The sequence below is a fragment of the Tachysurus fulvidraco genome, chromosome 17 (genome assembly GCF_022655615.1).
Source record: "Tachysurus fulvidraco isolate hzauxx_2018 chromosome 17, HZAU_PFXX_2.0, whole genome shotgun sequence".
Classification (NCBI taxonomy): Eukaryota; Metazoa; Chordata; class Actinopteri; order Siluriformes; family Bagridae; genus Tachysurus; species Tachysurus fulvidraco.
The window spans coordinates 3,066,892-3,082,931 of NC_062534.1; the positions used below are offsets into that span (position 1 = coordinate 3,066,892).

General features: G+C 35.8%; 3 protein-coding genes across 4 annotated transcripts; all 3 read right to left on the reverse strand.

Moving 5' to 3' along the window:
• Nucleotides 1-267: 267 nt before the first annotated feature.
• On the reverse strand, nucleotides 268-3,483 carry LOC125139152. Its single transcript, XM_047802137.1, has 6 exons — nucleotides 3,257-3,483; nucleotides 2,824-3,165; nucleotides 1,593-1,808; nucleotides 1,224-1,319; nucleotides 937-980; nucleotides 268-850 (listed from the first exon to the last, which is right to left on the reverse strand). The coding sequence occupies exons 1-6, from the start codon at nucleotides 3,297-3,299 to the stop codon at nucleotides 716-718; spliced, it is 876 nt and encodes a 291-aa protein (XP_047658093.1). The 5' UTR covers nucleotides 3,300-3,483; the 3' UTR covers nucleotides 268-715.
• Nucleotides 3,484-6,168: 2,685 nt separating this feature from the next.
• Nucleotides 6,169-9,027, reverse strand: LOC113646002. Its single transcript, XM_047802138.1, has 6 exons — nucleotides 8,878-9,027; nucleotides 8,445-8,786; nucleotides 7,108-7,323; nucleotides 6,741-6,836; nucleotides 6,406-6,449; nucleotides 6,169-6,319 (listed from the first exon to the last, which is right to left on the reverse strand). Exons 1-6 carry the CDS (start codon nucleotides 8,918-8,920, stop codon nucleotides 6,185-6,187), a joined length of 876 nt encoding a protein of 291 aa, XP_047658094.1. The 5' UTR covers nucleotides 8,921-9,027; the 3' UTR covers nucleotides 6,169-6,184.
• Nucleotides 9,028-11,582: 2,555 nt separating this feature from the next.
• Nucleotides 11,583-14,544, reverse strand: LOC113646043. 2 transcript variants are annotated; one of them, XM_027152048.2, is made up of 6 exons: nucleotides 14,411-14,544; nucleotides 13,746-14,087; nucleotides 13,205-13,540; nucleotides 12,993-13,112; nucleotides 12,045-12,088; nucleotides 11,583-11,926 (listed from the first exon to the last, which is right to left on the reverse strand). In XM_027152048.2, exons 1-6 carry the CDS (start codon nucleotides 14,490-14,492, stop codon nucleotides 11,792-11,794), a joined length of 1,059 nt encoding a protein of 352 aa, XP_027007849.2. In that variant the 5' UTR covers nucleotides 14,493-14,544; the 3' UTR covers nucleotides 11,583-11,791. The 2 variants fall into 2 exon arrangements, 1 of the variants encoding a protein (XP_027007849.2); XR_007138249.1 differs by having other exon boundaries at nucleotides 11,832-11,926; nucleotides 13,198-13,540.
• Nucleotides 14,545-16,040: the final 1,496 nt, after the last annotated feature.

Sequence of the window (16,040 nt, forward strand, 5' to 3'; positions counted from 1 at the left end):
CTATTGTTAATAGGTGGCTTAGTGGTTAGCACGTTCGCCTCACACCTCCAGATTCGGGGTTCGATTCCCACCTCCGCCTTGTGTGTGTGGAGTTTGCATGTTCTCCCCGTGCCTCGGGGGTTTCCTCCGGGTACTCCGGTTTCCTCCCCCGGTCCAAAGACACGCATGGTAGGTTGATTGGCTTCTCTGGAAAATTGTCCATAGTTTGTGAGTGAATGAGAGTGTGTGTGTGTGTGTGCCCTGTGATGGGTTGGCACTCCGTCCAGGATGTATCCTGCCTCGATGCCCGATGATGCCTGAGATAGGCACAGGCTCCCCATGAACCGAGAAGTTCAGATAAGCGGTAGAAAATGAATGAGAGTGAGAGTGATTAAACAGATAGTTATGAGAGCAGGAAATGTTCACTTTAATATAGAAAAACTAAAAATGCTTTGGAGCAAGTTTCATCATGCACAATTATGGAATTAACACATCGCAAGTGTGTAGATTATTTTGTCACTAAACACTATTATAACTACATGAAGAAAATGTTTGATGGCTTTGATCTTCACACAGAAAGATAGACATAAAATTAACCTCTCAGATCTAATATCACAATCAGTCATTCTTGGGAATATATATATATATATATATATGATAAAGATATAAGATATGAATTAATAAATTAAATAAAAAAATTATTAATTAATTAATTAATTATTTTAACAGATTTATTCTAGGTCTCAGATCTCACTGTAGAATAAACACAAAAATCTTCAGCATCATTTCCCTTTCTTTTCATTCTCTTGGTATTCTTCTTCTTCTTATTGAAATGTAAAGCAGCGTAATTCAACTCCTCTGCATCGTGACCCTGTGGCAATGAACACAAACGGTACTTTATTTAAAACCAAAGTGCTTTGTTAAAAGAGCATTTAGGATCAATTTACAACAATTTACCTGACTGGAGTTTTTTTCTGTTGCAGAACATTTTTGAGATCTCACTGTAGAGAGAAGAAATACGGATATATATATAACATGGATATTTTGTGTTTGTTTGTTCATTTAAAAAGTCAGTATTTTTAAATCATTTGTATTTATCGCTCTATCTCTACGTCTTTGGAAAAACATTTTCAAAAATGCCCACAGTTGCTTTTATTTTTGCTGAATCTAAAAGTTTTATTGTTGTTATCATATATTACAGTATATATCATGAAAGCCACACATATGTATGATCCGAGACTCACCTCTAAATTGTTCCCAGTATCTCATTTTACAGATTAAAAAAGTTTGAGCGAAGATCACAACCACACACACGACCACCACTACAGGGAGGTAGATCACTTCAAAGAAATAGACAAGAGAGTGTGAGATGTGGTACTGTAGCTCATTGGTAATGGTGTTGGCTTACAGCTCAAAGGCTTGTGAGTTTAAACCCCATGTACACCAAGCTACTGCTACTGAGCCCCTGAGCGAAGCCCTTAACCCTTAATTGCTCTACCATATAAAAATGACATAAAACATTCATCACTCTGGATTACAAAGTCTGCTAAATGCTGTAAGCCTAACAAAACCTAGATAATATTTTTTTAGCTTTCAGATATTTTTTTACCAACCCAATTCTGGACCTTTCTCCATCTGTATTTCTGTACGGTTCTCGAAGATGATCTTCCCACACAGTGCCACAGCGCAGTAGTAAGTTCCAGTATCATTGAGGCTGAGGAGGTTTTTGGAGAAGTTGTACACATAGGTGTGTGTAGAAGAGCCGCTCTCACACCGGACCGAGTCCCACAGGCCGCGCTGAAACACTGAGACTTTTGCATCTCCGTCACCTGTTTAGCGTAATAAAGACAGTAAGATCTCAGATGTTTTCATTCACATTCATGGCATTTGGCAGAAGCCCTTATCCAGAGTGACTTACATTTTTATTTCCATTTATACAACTGAGCAATTGAGGGTTAAGGGCCTTACTCAAGAGCCCAGCAATGGCAGCATGTTTGACCTGGTCTTCAGACTCATGATCATCCAACACCTTAAGCACTGAGCTACCACATCCCACAAGTTTGTGTTACATAACACATTAAAGATTATCTTTTTAAACTAAAAACAGTTCAAAATTTGTTCTCAGTGTGGTTTCAGCTATTTAGCTCCACTGATTATCTATTAAACATTTGATTTGATGCCTTTGTGCTTCTGCTGATGCAATAATAAAACTGCGGTAATGCTCGTATAAAAATGTTAAAACAAAAATAGGTGAATTCTACATGGGACATGCTCAAGGACTGGACATCACTATAGGGATTGTTGTTGTTGTTGTTGTTGGTTTTCCTTCAGAATCTGTAGCTGAGTAAAACCGAGCCTCCGTCTACACTGACAGTTTGAACCTTGTTCATCTACTGAACCCCTGTAATTCATTTACATCGTGAGAATAGACATAAAAATAAATAACATTTTAATTGTAATTTTACATTTTATAAGAATTGTTTCTTCTTCTGACAGTTTTATAGTTATTAGTTTACGGTGATTTAAAGGTGCAGTAGTCAATTTTATTAATTTACTTTCAAATATAAGTGGAATATTATGTAGAAATGATCAAAATGAATAAAACTGGACATGAAATAACAGAATATGCAAATGAAGCAAAAAAAACATGAAATTCTGTGTTCGGATTTCAAATGTTTAAATCTTGTTAAATAAATCCTAAGAAAATTAGATTTCTAGATAATACAGTTTATTCACCATTATTACAAAAGAAAAAAAAAGAGCAAGTAAATAAAAAAACCTTACCTTATTAATTTAAGTCAATTAAATATGGCAGTTTGAACAGAACAAACAGTGGAGATTTACCTTTTACAGCCAAGAACGTTCCACTGGATAAAAAAATATCGTCCAGGAAACTTTTTGCACAGAAGTAAAGTCCTTCGTCTTTGTCTTTTATATGTGGAATTATCAGAGAAAAGTTCTTATCTTTTACCTCCAATACAAATCCTGACGTCTTAAACTCAGTCGAAATGTCGATGTCCTTATACGTTATTCTTTTTCCTATTTCTTGAGGCATTTCTCCAATTTTTTGTTTGTACCAGAAAAGACTTTCTTTAGGATTAAAATGTCCAAATGAGCAGTTAAGAGTAATACGTTCTCCAGGTTTGGCCGAGAGAAACGATGGTCTGGAAAAATCCACAGCTTGGGCTGCAATGAAGAAATAATTAAAATCAGTAAAATGAAATAAGAATTAAATAATAGGTATAATTTGTTTTCTTAAAAACTCTTTGAGACTTACTTCTTATGTTAAGAGATAAGACAAGAATCCACAGAGGCATCATCTTTAGACAGGGAAGCACCCTCAAGGTGGAGCTGCTGAAAAGTGACCTGATGATGAAAGCACTGAGTTTTCTGTTCCAGAAGCTTTTATCTGATTGGCTGCTTCAAGTCATGAGTTAAATTTCCTTTTCTGCTATGATTCTATTTTTGTACAACGGTTTTGTTAACCACAAGTCTGGGGCAAAAAAAGGAAGCACGCTAAGTTTTTGCTTTTCTGTTAATTACTTGTACTACCGCTTATGCCTGGTCTATGAGATGTAACTATAAAAGGCCAAAAAAAAATTACTAAGAAAAGTTAAAGGAACGTTAAAACAGATTTTTAATTTTTGGAATATGATATTTTAGATTTTTTTCTCCTCATTACCTTCACTAGCTATTTTTATGTCTATGAGGAAAATGTATATCTTCATGCAGAGGTCCAGATCCATTTAACCTTCACAGCAAAATGTAACTTTAAGCAGAAGTTCCTATCATCATTCCACTCAAATCGGTAATAAAGAAGATTAATAAAGAACATTTTCTATGTTATTTATTTATTTATTTATTTATTTATTTATTTATTTATTTATTTGTTTGTTTGTTTGTTTGTTTGTTTGTTTGTTTGTTTGTTTTTTTTAAATCCACATTTCACCCAGTTGGTTCAGGACATTCAGTACTACTGTTACCTGTTTGGTTCACGTCCTCATGTTGGAGGTAAAGGTGTTTTCATTAGGCTGGAAAACTGAACAACAAACAACTGAGGATTAAAACCTACGTTTTTAAACGTTTTCATTTACGTCTCTGTCCAGTCATTGTGTTTTAAAGATCTTTCTTTAAAATAAAGAAATATTCTGTTTTTACTAGATTTGTAAAGTTCGTCATGACAAACTTTAAAGTTGGCTTTGATGGTGCAAGTATTCGCAAAGGCCGGTGCATTTTGGAGGCGGGTGGACAGAAAGATTGTGAAAGCTACTGGACGGCTAGGGTGCCAATACTTTTGGAGGTGAGCGGACATGAGTATGTGACATGACCAAAATACCCGTGGCGCAGTTTCCCTCATTGTGCTGAGTGTTTTGATATGTCACATGTCCATGTTGTGCAAATTTTAAATTTTCTCGTGACGTTACCAGAATACTCGTGGGGCAGTTCCCTTCATTGTGCTGAGTGATTTGATATGTCACATGTCCATGTTGTACAATTTTTTTATTTTCACGTGACGACACGTGACGTCACGTGTCGTCACGTGACGTGACCAGAATACCCGTGGAGCAGTTCCCCTCATTGTGCTGAGTGTTTTGATATGCCACATGTCCATGTTGTGCAAATTTTTAATTTCGCTTGCTTTGGGGGCTGGGCTACACGTGACATCACGTGGTGTCGAGTGACGTCACCAGAATACCCGGTGGGGTGCCAATACTTTTGGCAAAAAGTGGCTACTGAGGGTTTGGACATTTCATGTCAATACTGCAGTCATTATGGGATTCTACTTATTATACTGCATAGAACAGTACATGCAGTTCTTAATGTTGGATGTATTGTGTATGTGAGAGCTTAGAGGACTTTTCGGAATTCCCTATTTAAGTCTATGGGATGTTCGATCATCGACTACGGGAAAACCGAAAATTCTGTCAGAACTCCGAAATAAAAACTTCGTCCGGAGTAAGGTCCTAACGAACCTGTCCGAGTTCGGTGTAAATCGCTCGAAAACTTGCTGTCCTTGAGAGAAACCAGACACAAAAGTGAACCTCATCCTCATTTGGGTGACACTGGAGGGTGTGATTATAAACTGTTATAGACACCAGACAGTGTTATTATGAATAATATAATTTCTACAATCAGATACAGTCTGATAATTGATGAGGAGGTTGTTGTCCTCAAACACCACATTGAGCTGGCGTCTACTCGCTAAATGTCTGAAATCCTCATGAAGCGAACACAACTGAGTTAGGAGGTTTTAAGAGACTTTGTTTAGTTAAACTTTTGTTTCCTCAAGACGTAAGACAGACCCCGTGTCCTCAGGTCACTCTCACTGATAATAAACTCCCACTGCTTCAGTATAATTTCCATCATTTTGAATAGTTTAATGGTGTAAAGTTGCTCTTGTTGTTGTGGCTGCTTCCTGTTCAGGGTCACCACAGAGGAGCATCTGGTCCACATGTCAGAGGTCCACATGTCAGAGGTCCACATGTCAGAGGTCCACATGTCAGAGGTCCACATGTCAGAGGTCCACATGTCAGATTTGATGTAGGTTTTACTCCTGATGCCCTTACTGACTCTGGTTTCCTCCCCCGGTCCAAAGACATGCATGGTAGGTTGATGGGCATCTCTGGAAAATTGTCCATAGTGTGTGAGTCAATGAGAATGTTTGTGTGTGTGCCCTGTGATGGGTTGGCACTCCGTCCAGGGTGTATCCTGCCTCGATGCCCTATGACGCCTAAGATAGGCACAGGCTCCCTGTGACCCGAGAAGTTCGGATAAGCGGTAGAAAATGAATGAGAGTGACAGTGAAATAAACAGATAGCTACGAGAGCAGGAAATGTTCACTTTAATATAGAAAAACTAAAAATGCACTTGGAGTAAGTTTTACTCGTGTGCACAATTACAGAATTAACACATCGAAAATGTTTAGATTATTTTGTCACTAAACACTATTATAACTACATGAAGAAAATGTTTGACGGCTTTGATCTTCACACAGAAAAATAGACATAAAATTATAAAATTAACCTCTCAGATATCATTCCTGGGAATATATATATATATATATATATATATATATATATATATATATATATATATATATATATATATATATATATATATAATGCTAAAGATATAAGATATCAATTAATAAATTACATTAAAAAATGAATTAATAAATTAAATAATTAATTTAACAGATTTTTTTCTAGGTCGCAGATCTCACTGTAGAATAAGCACAAAAATCTTCAGCATCTTTTCCCTTTCTTTTCAGTCTCTTGGTATTCTTCTTCTTCTTATTGAAATGTAAAGCAGCGTAATTCAACTCCTCTGCATCGTGACCCTGTGGCAACGAACACAAACGGTACTTTATTTAAAACCAAAGTGCTTTGTTAAAATAGCATTTAGGATCAATTTACAACAATTTACCTGACTGGAGTTTTTTTCTGTTGCAGAACATTTTTGAGATCTCACTGTAGAGAGAAGAAATATATTAACTTGGGTATTTTGTGTTTGTTTGTTCATTTAAAAAGTCAGTATTTTTAAATCATTTGTATTTATCTCTCTATCTCTACGTCTTTCTAAGTTTTTCATGTGGCTGATGTACATCATTGTTCGGTGTGAATATTTCTGGATTTGGAAAAACATTTTAAAAAATGCCAACAGTTGCTTTTATTTTTGCTGAATCTAAAAGTTTTATTGTTGGTATCATATATTACAGTATATATCATGAAAGCCACACATATGTATGATCCGAGACTCACCTCTAAATTGTTCCCAGTATCTCATTTTACAGATTATAAAAGCTTGAGCGAAGATCACAACCACACACAGGACCACCACTACAGGGAGGTAGATCACTTCAAAGAAATAGACAAGAGAGTGTGAGATGTGGTACTGTAGCTCATTGGTAATGGTGTTGGCTTACGGCTCAAAGGCTTGTGAGTTTAAACCCCATGTACACCAAGCTACTGCTACTGAGCCCATGAGCAAAGCCCTTAACTCTTAATTGCTCTACCATATAAAAATGGCACAAAAATCAATCACTCTGGATTAGAAAGTCTGCTAAATGCTGTAAGTCTAACAAAACCTAGCTAATTTTTTTTAGCTTTCAGATATTTTTTTACCAACCCATTTCTGGATCTTTCTTTATCGGTGTTTGTGTCCCGTTCCCGAAGATGATCTTCCCACACAGTGCCACAGCGCAGTAATAAGTTCCAGTATCATTGAGGCTGAGGATGTTCTTGGAGAAGTTGTACACACAGCTGTGTGTAGAAGAGCCGCTCTCACACCGGACCGAGTCCCACAGGCCGCGCTGAAACACTGAGACTTTTGCATCTCCGTCACCTGTTTAGCGTAATAAAGACAGTAAGATCTCAGATGTTTTCATTCACATTTATGGCATTCGGCAGAAGCCCTTATCCAGAGTGACTTACATTTTTATTTCCATTTATACAACTGAGCAATTGAGGGTTAAGGGCCTTACTCAAGGGCCCAGCAGTGGCAGCGTGGTGGACCTGGTCTTCAGACTCATGACCGTCCAACACCTTAAGCACTGAGCTACCACATCCCACAAGTTTGTGTTACATAACACATTAAAGATTATCTTTTTAAACTGAAAACAGTTCAAAATTTGTTCTCAGTGTGGTTTCAGCTATTTAGCTCCACTGATTATCTATTAAAAATTTGATTTGATGCCTTTAAGCTTCTGCTGATGCAATAATAAAACTGCGGAAACGCTCGTATAAAAATGTTAAAACAAAAATAAGTGAATTCTACATGGGACATGCTCAAGGACTGGACATCACTATGGGGATTGTTGTTGTTGTTGTTGTTGTTGTTGTTGTTGTTGTTGTTGTTGTTGTTGTTTGTTTGTTTGTTTTCCTTCAGAATCTGTAGCTGAGTAAAACCGAGCCTCCGTCTACACTGACGGTTTGAACCTTGTTCATCTACTGAACCCCTGTAATTCATTTAAATAGTGAATAGACATAAAATAAATAAAACTTAATTTGTAATTTTACATTTTATAAGAATTGTTTCTTCTTCTGACAATATTATAGTTATTAGTTTACGTTGGTTTTAGATTGATTTAAAGGTGCAGTAGTCAATTTTATTAATTTATTTTCAAATATAAGTGGAATATTATGTAGAAATGATCAAAATGACTAAAACTGGACATGAATTAACAGAATATGCAAATGAAGAAAAAAAGAAAGAAAAAAAAACAACAACATGAAATTCTGTGTTCAGATTCCAAATGTTTAAATATTGTTAAATAAATCCTAAAGAAAAAAATTGATTTCTAGATTTAATATAGTTTATTCACCATTATTACAAAAAAGTGACTAGAAACCAGCAAGTAAATAAAAACCATAAACCTTAACTTATTAATTAGTAAATTAAATATGGCAGTTTTAATAAGTTAATTAAATATGGCAGTTTGAACAGAACAAACAGTGGAGATTTACCTTTTACAGCCAAGAACGTTCCACTGGATAAAAAAGTATTGTCCAGGTAACTTTTTGCACAGAAGTAAAGTCCTTCGTCTTTGTCTTTTATATGTGGAATTATAAGAGAAACGTTCTTATCTTTTTCCTCCAATACAAATCCTGACGTCTTAAACTCAGTCGAAATGTCGATGTCCTTATACGATAATATTTTTCCTATTTCTTGAGGCATTTCTCCAAATTTTTGTTTGTACCAGAAAACACTTTCAGTAGGATTAAAATGTCCAAATGAGAAGTTTAGAGTAACATGTTCTCCAGGTTTGGCCGAGAGAAACGATGGTCTGGAAAAATCCACAGCTTGGGCTGCAATGAAGAATTAATTAAAATCAATAAAATGAAATCAGAATTAAATAATATGTATAATTTGTTTTCTTAAAAACTCTTTAAAACTTACTTCTTATGTTAAGAGATAAGACAAGAATCCACAGAGGCATCATCTTTAGACAGGGAAGCACCCTCAAGGTGGAGCTGCTGAAAAGTGACCTGATGATGAAAGCACTGAGTTTTCTGTTCCAGAAGCTTTTATCTGATTGGCTGCTTCAAGTCATGAGTTAAATTTCCTTTTCTGCTATGATTCTATTTTTGTACAACGGTTTTGTTAACCACATGTCTGGGGCAAAAAAAGGAAGCACGCTAAGTTTTTGCTTTTCTGTTAATTACTTGTAGTACCGCTTATGCCTGTTCTACGAGATGTAACTATAAAAGGACAAAAAAACAAAAAATATTAAGAAAAATTAAAGGAACGTTAAAATAGATTTTTTTTTTATTTTTTTGGAATATGATATTTTAGATTTTTTCTCCTTATTACCTTCACTAGCTATTTTTATGTCTATGAGGAAAATGTATATCTTCATGCAGAGGTCCAGATCCATTTAACCCTCACAGCAAAATGTAACTTTAAGCAGAAGTTCTTATCATCATTCCACTCAAATCGGTAATAAAGAAAATTAATAAAGAACATTTTCTATGTTATTTATTTATTTATTTATTTATTTATTTATTTATTTATTTATTTATTTATTTATTTATTTATTTATTTATGTATTTATTAAATCCACATTTCACCCAGTTGGCTCAGGACATTCAGTGTTCACTGTTACTTGTTTGGTTCACGTCCTTATGTTGGAGGTAAAGGTGTTTTCATTAGGCTGGAAAACTGAACAACAAACAACTGAGGATTAAAACCGACGTTTTTAAACGTTTTCATTTACGTCTCTTTCGAGGCATCGTGTTTTAAACATATTTCTTTAGAATAAAAAAATGTTCTGTTTTTACTGCTGCATTTGTTTTTTTTTTAAACTTGCTCCTTACCAACATGATCCCTGAACTCCAGGTCAATGTTTGAAAAGTAAATAATATCCTTCACATCTCTTTTTTTTCAATTATATTTTTATTGGAATTATAACAGCAACAAAAAAAAGGCCAACACAGAAAAAAAAGAAAGGAAATAGGGGGGAAAAAAGGTGAGGTCACATGACTTAAATGACATACAAGCATAAATAAAGTACATATTAAAATAAATAATAAATAGTGGGATAGAAATAAAAATATAAATCCTGTTATGTCAAAAAAAATTCATTCCACTGTCATGTAAATGTTGGAGGAAGACCTTTGGAATTTATTTTTTTTTTTTATTCAATTCAGTTTTATTTAACTTAACATTGTCTCAAAACAGCTTTACAGAATGTAAAATGTATAGTACATAACGTGAGGAAAGCAAGGAAAAACTCCCTTAGTTGGAAGAGGAAGAAACCTTGAGAGGAACCAGACACAAAAGTGAACCTCATCCTCATTTGGGTGACACTGGAGGGTGTGATTATAAACTGTTATAAACACCAGACAGTGTTATTATGAATAATGTCCTTTCTACAGTCAGATACTGTCTGATAATTGTGTAATGATGAGGAGGTTGTTGTCCTCAAACACCACATGGAGCCGGCGTCTACTCACTGAGTGTCTGAAATCCTCATGAAGCGAACACAACTGAGTTAGGAGGTTTTAAGAGACTTTGTTTAGTTAAACTTTTGTTTCCTCAAGACGTAAGACAGACCCCGTGTCCTCAGGTCACTCTCACTGATAATAAACTCCCACTGCTTCAGTATAATTTCCATCATTTTGAATAGTTTAATGGTGTAAAGTTGCTCTTGTTGTAGTGGCTGCTTCCTGTTCAGGGTCACCACAGAGGAGCATCTGGTCCACATGGCAGATTTGGTGCAGGTTTTCCTCCTGATGCCCTTACTGATGCAACCCTCCCATTTTTCACAGGTTTGAGACCAGTGGCTGGGTTAGAGCCCAGGATCCTGCCACTGGACCACCATCAGGTTCAACAATGTAAAGTTCACATCTCAAAATACATTATAGGAAGAAAAAACCTTCAACTCAACCACATACAATATGATGGGTACAATGACGTATTATTAGATTATGTAAATAGTATAAAGTTGTATTTTCCCTTTATTCATGCAATCTCTCACACACAGTCACATAATATCTGTTCCACTTCTCTGTGATTATCAGATTAAAAGAATGTACTGCACATCTCATGTGCTTCTCTCTCTCTCTCTCTCTCTCTCTCTCTCTCTCTCTCTCTCTCTCTCTCTCTCTCTCTCTCTCTCTCTCTCTCTCTCTCTCTCAATGTCTCACTCTGTCATTGTCACTCTCTGTCTGTCTCTTTCTCTCTCTGTCTGTCTTTCTATTTCTCTGTGTCTCTCTATCTGTCTGTGTCTCTCTATCTGTCTGTGTCTCTCTCTCTCTATCCCTTTCTCGCTATCTCTCTCTTTCTCTCTCTCTTCTATGTATCTCTCCCTCCCTCCCTCCCTCCCTCCCTCCCTCTCTCTCTCTCTCTCTCTCTCTCTCTCACACTATCTATCTATCTATCTATCTATCTATCTATCTATCTATCTATCTATCTATCTATCTATCTATCTATCTATCTATCTATCTATCTATCTATCTATCTATGTATATATATATCCATTTCTTGCTATCTCTCTCTCTCTCTCTCTCTCTCTCTTATTATTATTATTATTATTATTATTATTATTATTATTATTATTATTATTATTACCTAGCAAATATATTCATTTTTCATCAGTGTGTTTCTCGTGAGTATCTTGACTTTTAATAGTTAAAGTAGGAAAGGATGCCAAGCTACAACAGCAAAAACTTTAAACATTTGCAAATTGCTGTATTATACAAGCCATTAAATACTTTATCATCAGATGTTATAGAAAAATAACCACGTTTGTGGTAAAAGTACACTTATGTCACGTCATCCCTTACATTCTATGGATTTTGATAACTAAACTCTAAGTTACAGAAAGATGTCGGACATCAGAATAGATAATATCTGTATTAGCTTGTTGTTTCTTGACTCTTCCTCTTTTGTCTCTCCGCTCTTTAAAATGTAAGGCAGCGTAATTCAGCTCCACAGTGTCACAGTCCTGTAGGAACAGACAGGCGATTACCAATGAGAGAAATCTGAATTATTAGACTTTTTGTCTCAAAACAAATTGCATGTCCATTTAAAAAGCAACGTTCTCCCAAATGTTGAATATTTACCTTGTCGAGGGTCTTTTCGGTCACAGAACCTTGTTTGAGTCTCACTGACAAAAGGAGACAAAATTTATGACACTGATTGTTTATTGTTAAACTTTTGTGTTCTTCATAATTAGATTTTATAAATGTTTCATTGTTGATTGTTGAAATTTTCTGAAATTTGCTGAGGTATAAGAGGAATAAAACAAACTAGAACGGTACATTTCCTAAAGAAAATGTGAATGTGCTTGCTCGTGGCAAGTTCCCTCATCGTGCAGAGTGTTTTGATATGTCACATGTCCATGTTGTGCTAAATCTTTAATTTCGCTAATTTTGGGGGCGGGGCTACACGTGACGTCAGTTCCCCTCATCATGCTGAGTGTTTTGATATGTCACATGTCCATGTTGTGCTAAATTTTTAATTTCGCTAATTTTGGGGGCGGGGCTACACGTGACGTCAGTTCCCCTCATCGTGCTGAGTGTTTTGATATATGACATGTCCATGTTGTGCTAAATTTTTGATTATGATGTATAATTTCTTGGACATCCGTGAACACCTGACCATCACAGATCTTTTTGGTTCGTTTCGAAACTGGTGCGATAAATTTGAAAACAAACAATTGTATTGAATGTCTTTTTTTCTTGCTGTAGTAAGTCCCTAAGTGTCATGAAGACACGGTGCGGAGGTGAAGGTTAGACTGGAAGAACTCGAGTGTCCTTAACAGAGCCCTGACTCTGACTCAACGCCACTAAACACCTTTGGGATGAACTGGAACTGGAGTCTCCATAACATCCTGATATCAGAGTCTGATCTCATGAATGTACTCATAGAGAAGATTGGTGCTTATTATAAAAACAAAGAGATGATGGTCTCCTCTGGGTGTGATGGTCGAGTGTCCACATACTTTTAGCTCTATAAAATTTACATTTCTATTTATAATAATGTAATAACTAGCCATAATGCATACTTACCGCTGTAATTATCACCGTTTGTCCCTTCATAAGTTAGAGCAAAGATTAAAGTGAAGATCACAACCAAACACAGTCCCAAAGCCATGGAGATGTAGATCATTACAGGACCCAGAGATCTCTCTGTCACACAGTAAACATCACAATATAAACACTGCTACAACACGGAGATAAAGAAACCCTCCAGTTCACTAATAAAACCTCTTACTTCTTACCCATCTGTATTCGTGTCCCGTTCCCTAAGATGATCTTCCCACCCAGGAGCACAGCACAGTAATAAGTTCCAGTATCATTGAGGCTGAGGATGTTCTTGGAGAAGTTGTACACACAGGTGTGTGTAGAAGAGTCGCTCTCACACTGACGGCTGCTGTTGTGATGAGTGTAAATGATTTGAGGATGGGATTGTGGTGGAGCAGCTCTGAACCAGAGCACTTGGAGTTCTGCTGCTCTGCTCTCAGAGAGAACCGAGCACTGCAGAGTCACTGAGGCTCCTGCAGGAACCGAGTCCGACACGCCGCGCTGCCACACACTCACTTTTACATCTCTGTCATCTGCTCAGTGTGATACAGACAAAAATTGGTTTGGTTCCTTTTATATTTTCAGATTCAATATGAATATCTAGTCCAGAAGTACATGCTTTCAAATATAGTATATTTTCTGCCACACGCAGAAGGTGTTCATTATCTTTCTCTAACCGCAGCTCTGACAGAAGAATACATCAATTTAAAATACAATACATCGAACCAAAATTCTTACCCCTGACTGATAAAAATGTTCCATTTCCAAACATTGTCAAAAATTTTCTGCATCCGCAGTAATACACGGCTTCGTCCGACGGTCCCACGTTAGCGATTTTTAAATGAACGCTCGTTTCTTCTCTCTCGATGCTGAATTTTGGAGGCTGGAACTCATCTTCGTAATTGGGTTCGTGTTGAACCGTGATCATCACACGAGGCTCGTGTCCGACTTTTTGCTTGTACCAGTAGATAACTCCGGTGTTTTCTCCTCCTGATCTAAAGCAGTGCAGAGTCACGTTATCACCAACATCAGCAGCGAGCAGTGGATTCGGCTGAGAGATGTATTGTATCTCTGCGGAGTCTAACAGAAATTGAAAAGAAAGGTTGAAACATGAATAAATAAAAATAAACTTTATTCAAAACTTTATAGTAACACATTTAATAGTTTTTTTTTAATATTGTGACTAACACGAGATAACATTAGCAGCAATGAATGTTACTAATATTAGCAAGCTAACTGCAAAGTGTTAATAATGTCATTTTGCCTTGTAGGTCTTTTTTTTATTAAATAAAGCTATGATTAATTTTCCGACTTCCTTAAAATGGCGTTTCAGCCTTAAATACTAAAGTCACAAAATAATATGTACAGTACGATCAGGAACATTACAAAGCATCCACACTTACCGGTTTTATTAAAAAGCATCGCTGTAATCCACATCAGCATCATCTTCATCGTCATCTTCAGTGCGAGGTCTGAGTAGAGCATGATTCCTCTTGCTCTCCTGTCAGACGATCAAACTGAGCACATCTCAGTAAGTGGAAAAGATTTATGTGAAGCTCTGACATCACAGACATAAGCTATTTACTGTGGCTCCTCCTCACAGGTTTTAAACATGCTCATCAAATTATGATTTCTTGACAGAAATTAATGTTTAGCTAGAATTTCTTAATTTATATTTGTTTCATTGTGTTTTGTTTGTTTGTTTTGGCAACCTTGTGACCAATATATAAGTAGCATCAACTATACAGAGTTGTGTGATGTTGGATCGGGGGTGTTGCCCTTGTTGTTGCCCTTCTTTTTGTTGTTGTTGTTGTTGTTGTTGTTGTTGTTGTTTTTGGAACAGTGTACATAATGAACTCAATAAAAATCAGTGAATAATGCAATAATATTTTAACTGATCTTTCTTTCCTAAGAATAATGTTTACAAAAAGGAATGTTTCGTATGATTTAAAAATTGACACTACGTTGTTCATATTCTTCTTTTTTTACATAATTGGGTGAATTTTTATGATTTGAAATTTAATTTTTACCAGATTTGACAAACAGAATATAAGCAGGAGATAAAAATAAGAGTAAAATCTGGTTCAGTAGTAAATTAGTAAATTACTAAGTAAACTGAATCAATAATGTAGAATTTCAAAGATTAGAGCAAGTTACTGATCTCCAGTTGCATCATGGTCCATAACATAAATATTTGATTTTATTTTTTTTTATTTTTTTTTATTTATTATTATTATTTATTTATTTATTTATTTATTTATTTATTTATTTATTTATTTTTAATTTATTGAAAGTAAGCAAATAAATTAATTTGTTATATTTGTTCTTTATATGTTTTTTTATGTGTTTTTGTAAATTTAAATATTTCATTTGTTGGTGGAAATGTTCTGAGATCTTTAAAAGCTTAAGCTTAAGTTCTATAAAAAATAAATGTACACAGTGTTTCTTTTGTATTTTCATTTTTCAGGTACAATTTACTGGACTTCCAAGATAATTAGTCACCTTGAGGTCAACCTGAGGCCCATAAGCTTCTGTAACCACCAAGATCCTACTCATAGCATCATGCCATCAAAAAATTAGTGAGTTCCTGATCATCACGTTCATGTAACTGTTGATCATCTCCACATTTCTGGGAAGCTTCCCACTAGAGGTTGGAGTGTGACTGTGGGGTTTTGTGTTCATTCATTCATTCACAAGGGCATTAGTGAGATCAGACTCTGATATCGGGGTGTTGAGGAGACTCTAGTTCCAGTTCATCCAAAGCTGCTCAGTGTGGATGAGTAAGAGTCAGAGTCAACCTTGACCTTGACACCGTGTCCTCATGGAGCTCAGTGGCTTTGTCATGCTGGAACAGTGTTTTGAAGCGAAACTGTAAAGCTGCTGCATATAAAGATATTTCTATACAATGGTGTACAAGCAGTTTGGAGAAGAACCACAGATGGTGTGATAGTCAGGTGTCTCCACATACTTGGACTATTGGCTATTATAGTGTACATAAGGAGCAAAATATTGATATTATAATAAATCCTTAAA

What these genes read in the sequence shown, in the direction of transcription:
- LOC125139152 (XM_047802137.1), bottom strand. Translation starts at nt 3,299, where the DNA reads ATGATGCCTCTGTGGATTCTTGTCTTATCTCTTAACATAAGAA. An exon ending in GGAGAAAGGTCCAGAATTGG is followed by an intron (nt 1,320 to 1,592) that starts GTTGGTAAAAAA and finishes ATTTCTTTGAAG; the next exon opens with TGATCTACCTCCCTGTAGTG. An exon ending in ATACTGGGAACAATTTAGAG is followed by an intron (nt 981 to 1,223) that starts GTGAGTCTCGGA and finishes TTCTCTCTACAG; the next exon opens with TGAGATCTCAAAAATGTTCT.
- LOC113646002 (XM_047802138.1), bottom strand. Translation starts at nt 8,920, where the DNA reads ATGATGCCTCTGTGGATTCTTGTCTTATCTCTTAACATAAGAA. An exon ending in AACGTTCTTGGCTGTAAAAG is followed by an intron (nt 7,324 to 8,444) that starts GTAAATCTCCAC and finishes TACGCTAAACAG; the next exon opens with GTGACGGAGATGCAAAAGTC. An exon ending in ATACTGGGAACAATTTAGAG is followed by an intron (nt 6,450 to 6,740) that starts GTGAGTCTCGGA and finishes TTCTCTCTACAG; the next exon opens with TGAGATCTCAAAAATGTTCT.
- LOC113646043 (XM_027152048.2), bottom strand. Translation starts at nt 14,492, where the DNA reads ATGCTCTACTCAGACCTCGCACTGAAGATGACGATGAAGATGATGCTG. An exon ending in CGGGACACGAATACAGATGG is followed by an intron (nt 13,113 to 13,204) that starts GTAAGAAGTAAG and finishes ACTGTGTGACAG; the next exon opens with AGAGATCTCTGGGTCCTGTA. An exon ending in AAACGGTGATAATTACAGCG is followed by an intron (nt 12,089 to 12,992) that starts GTAAGTATGCAT and finishes TCCTTTTGTCAG; the next exon opens with TGAGACTCAAACAAGGTTCT.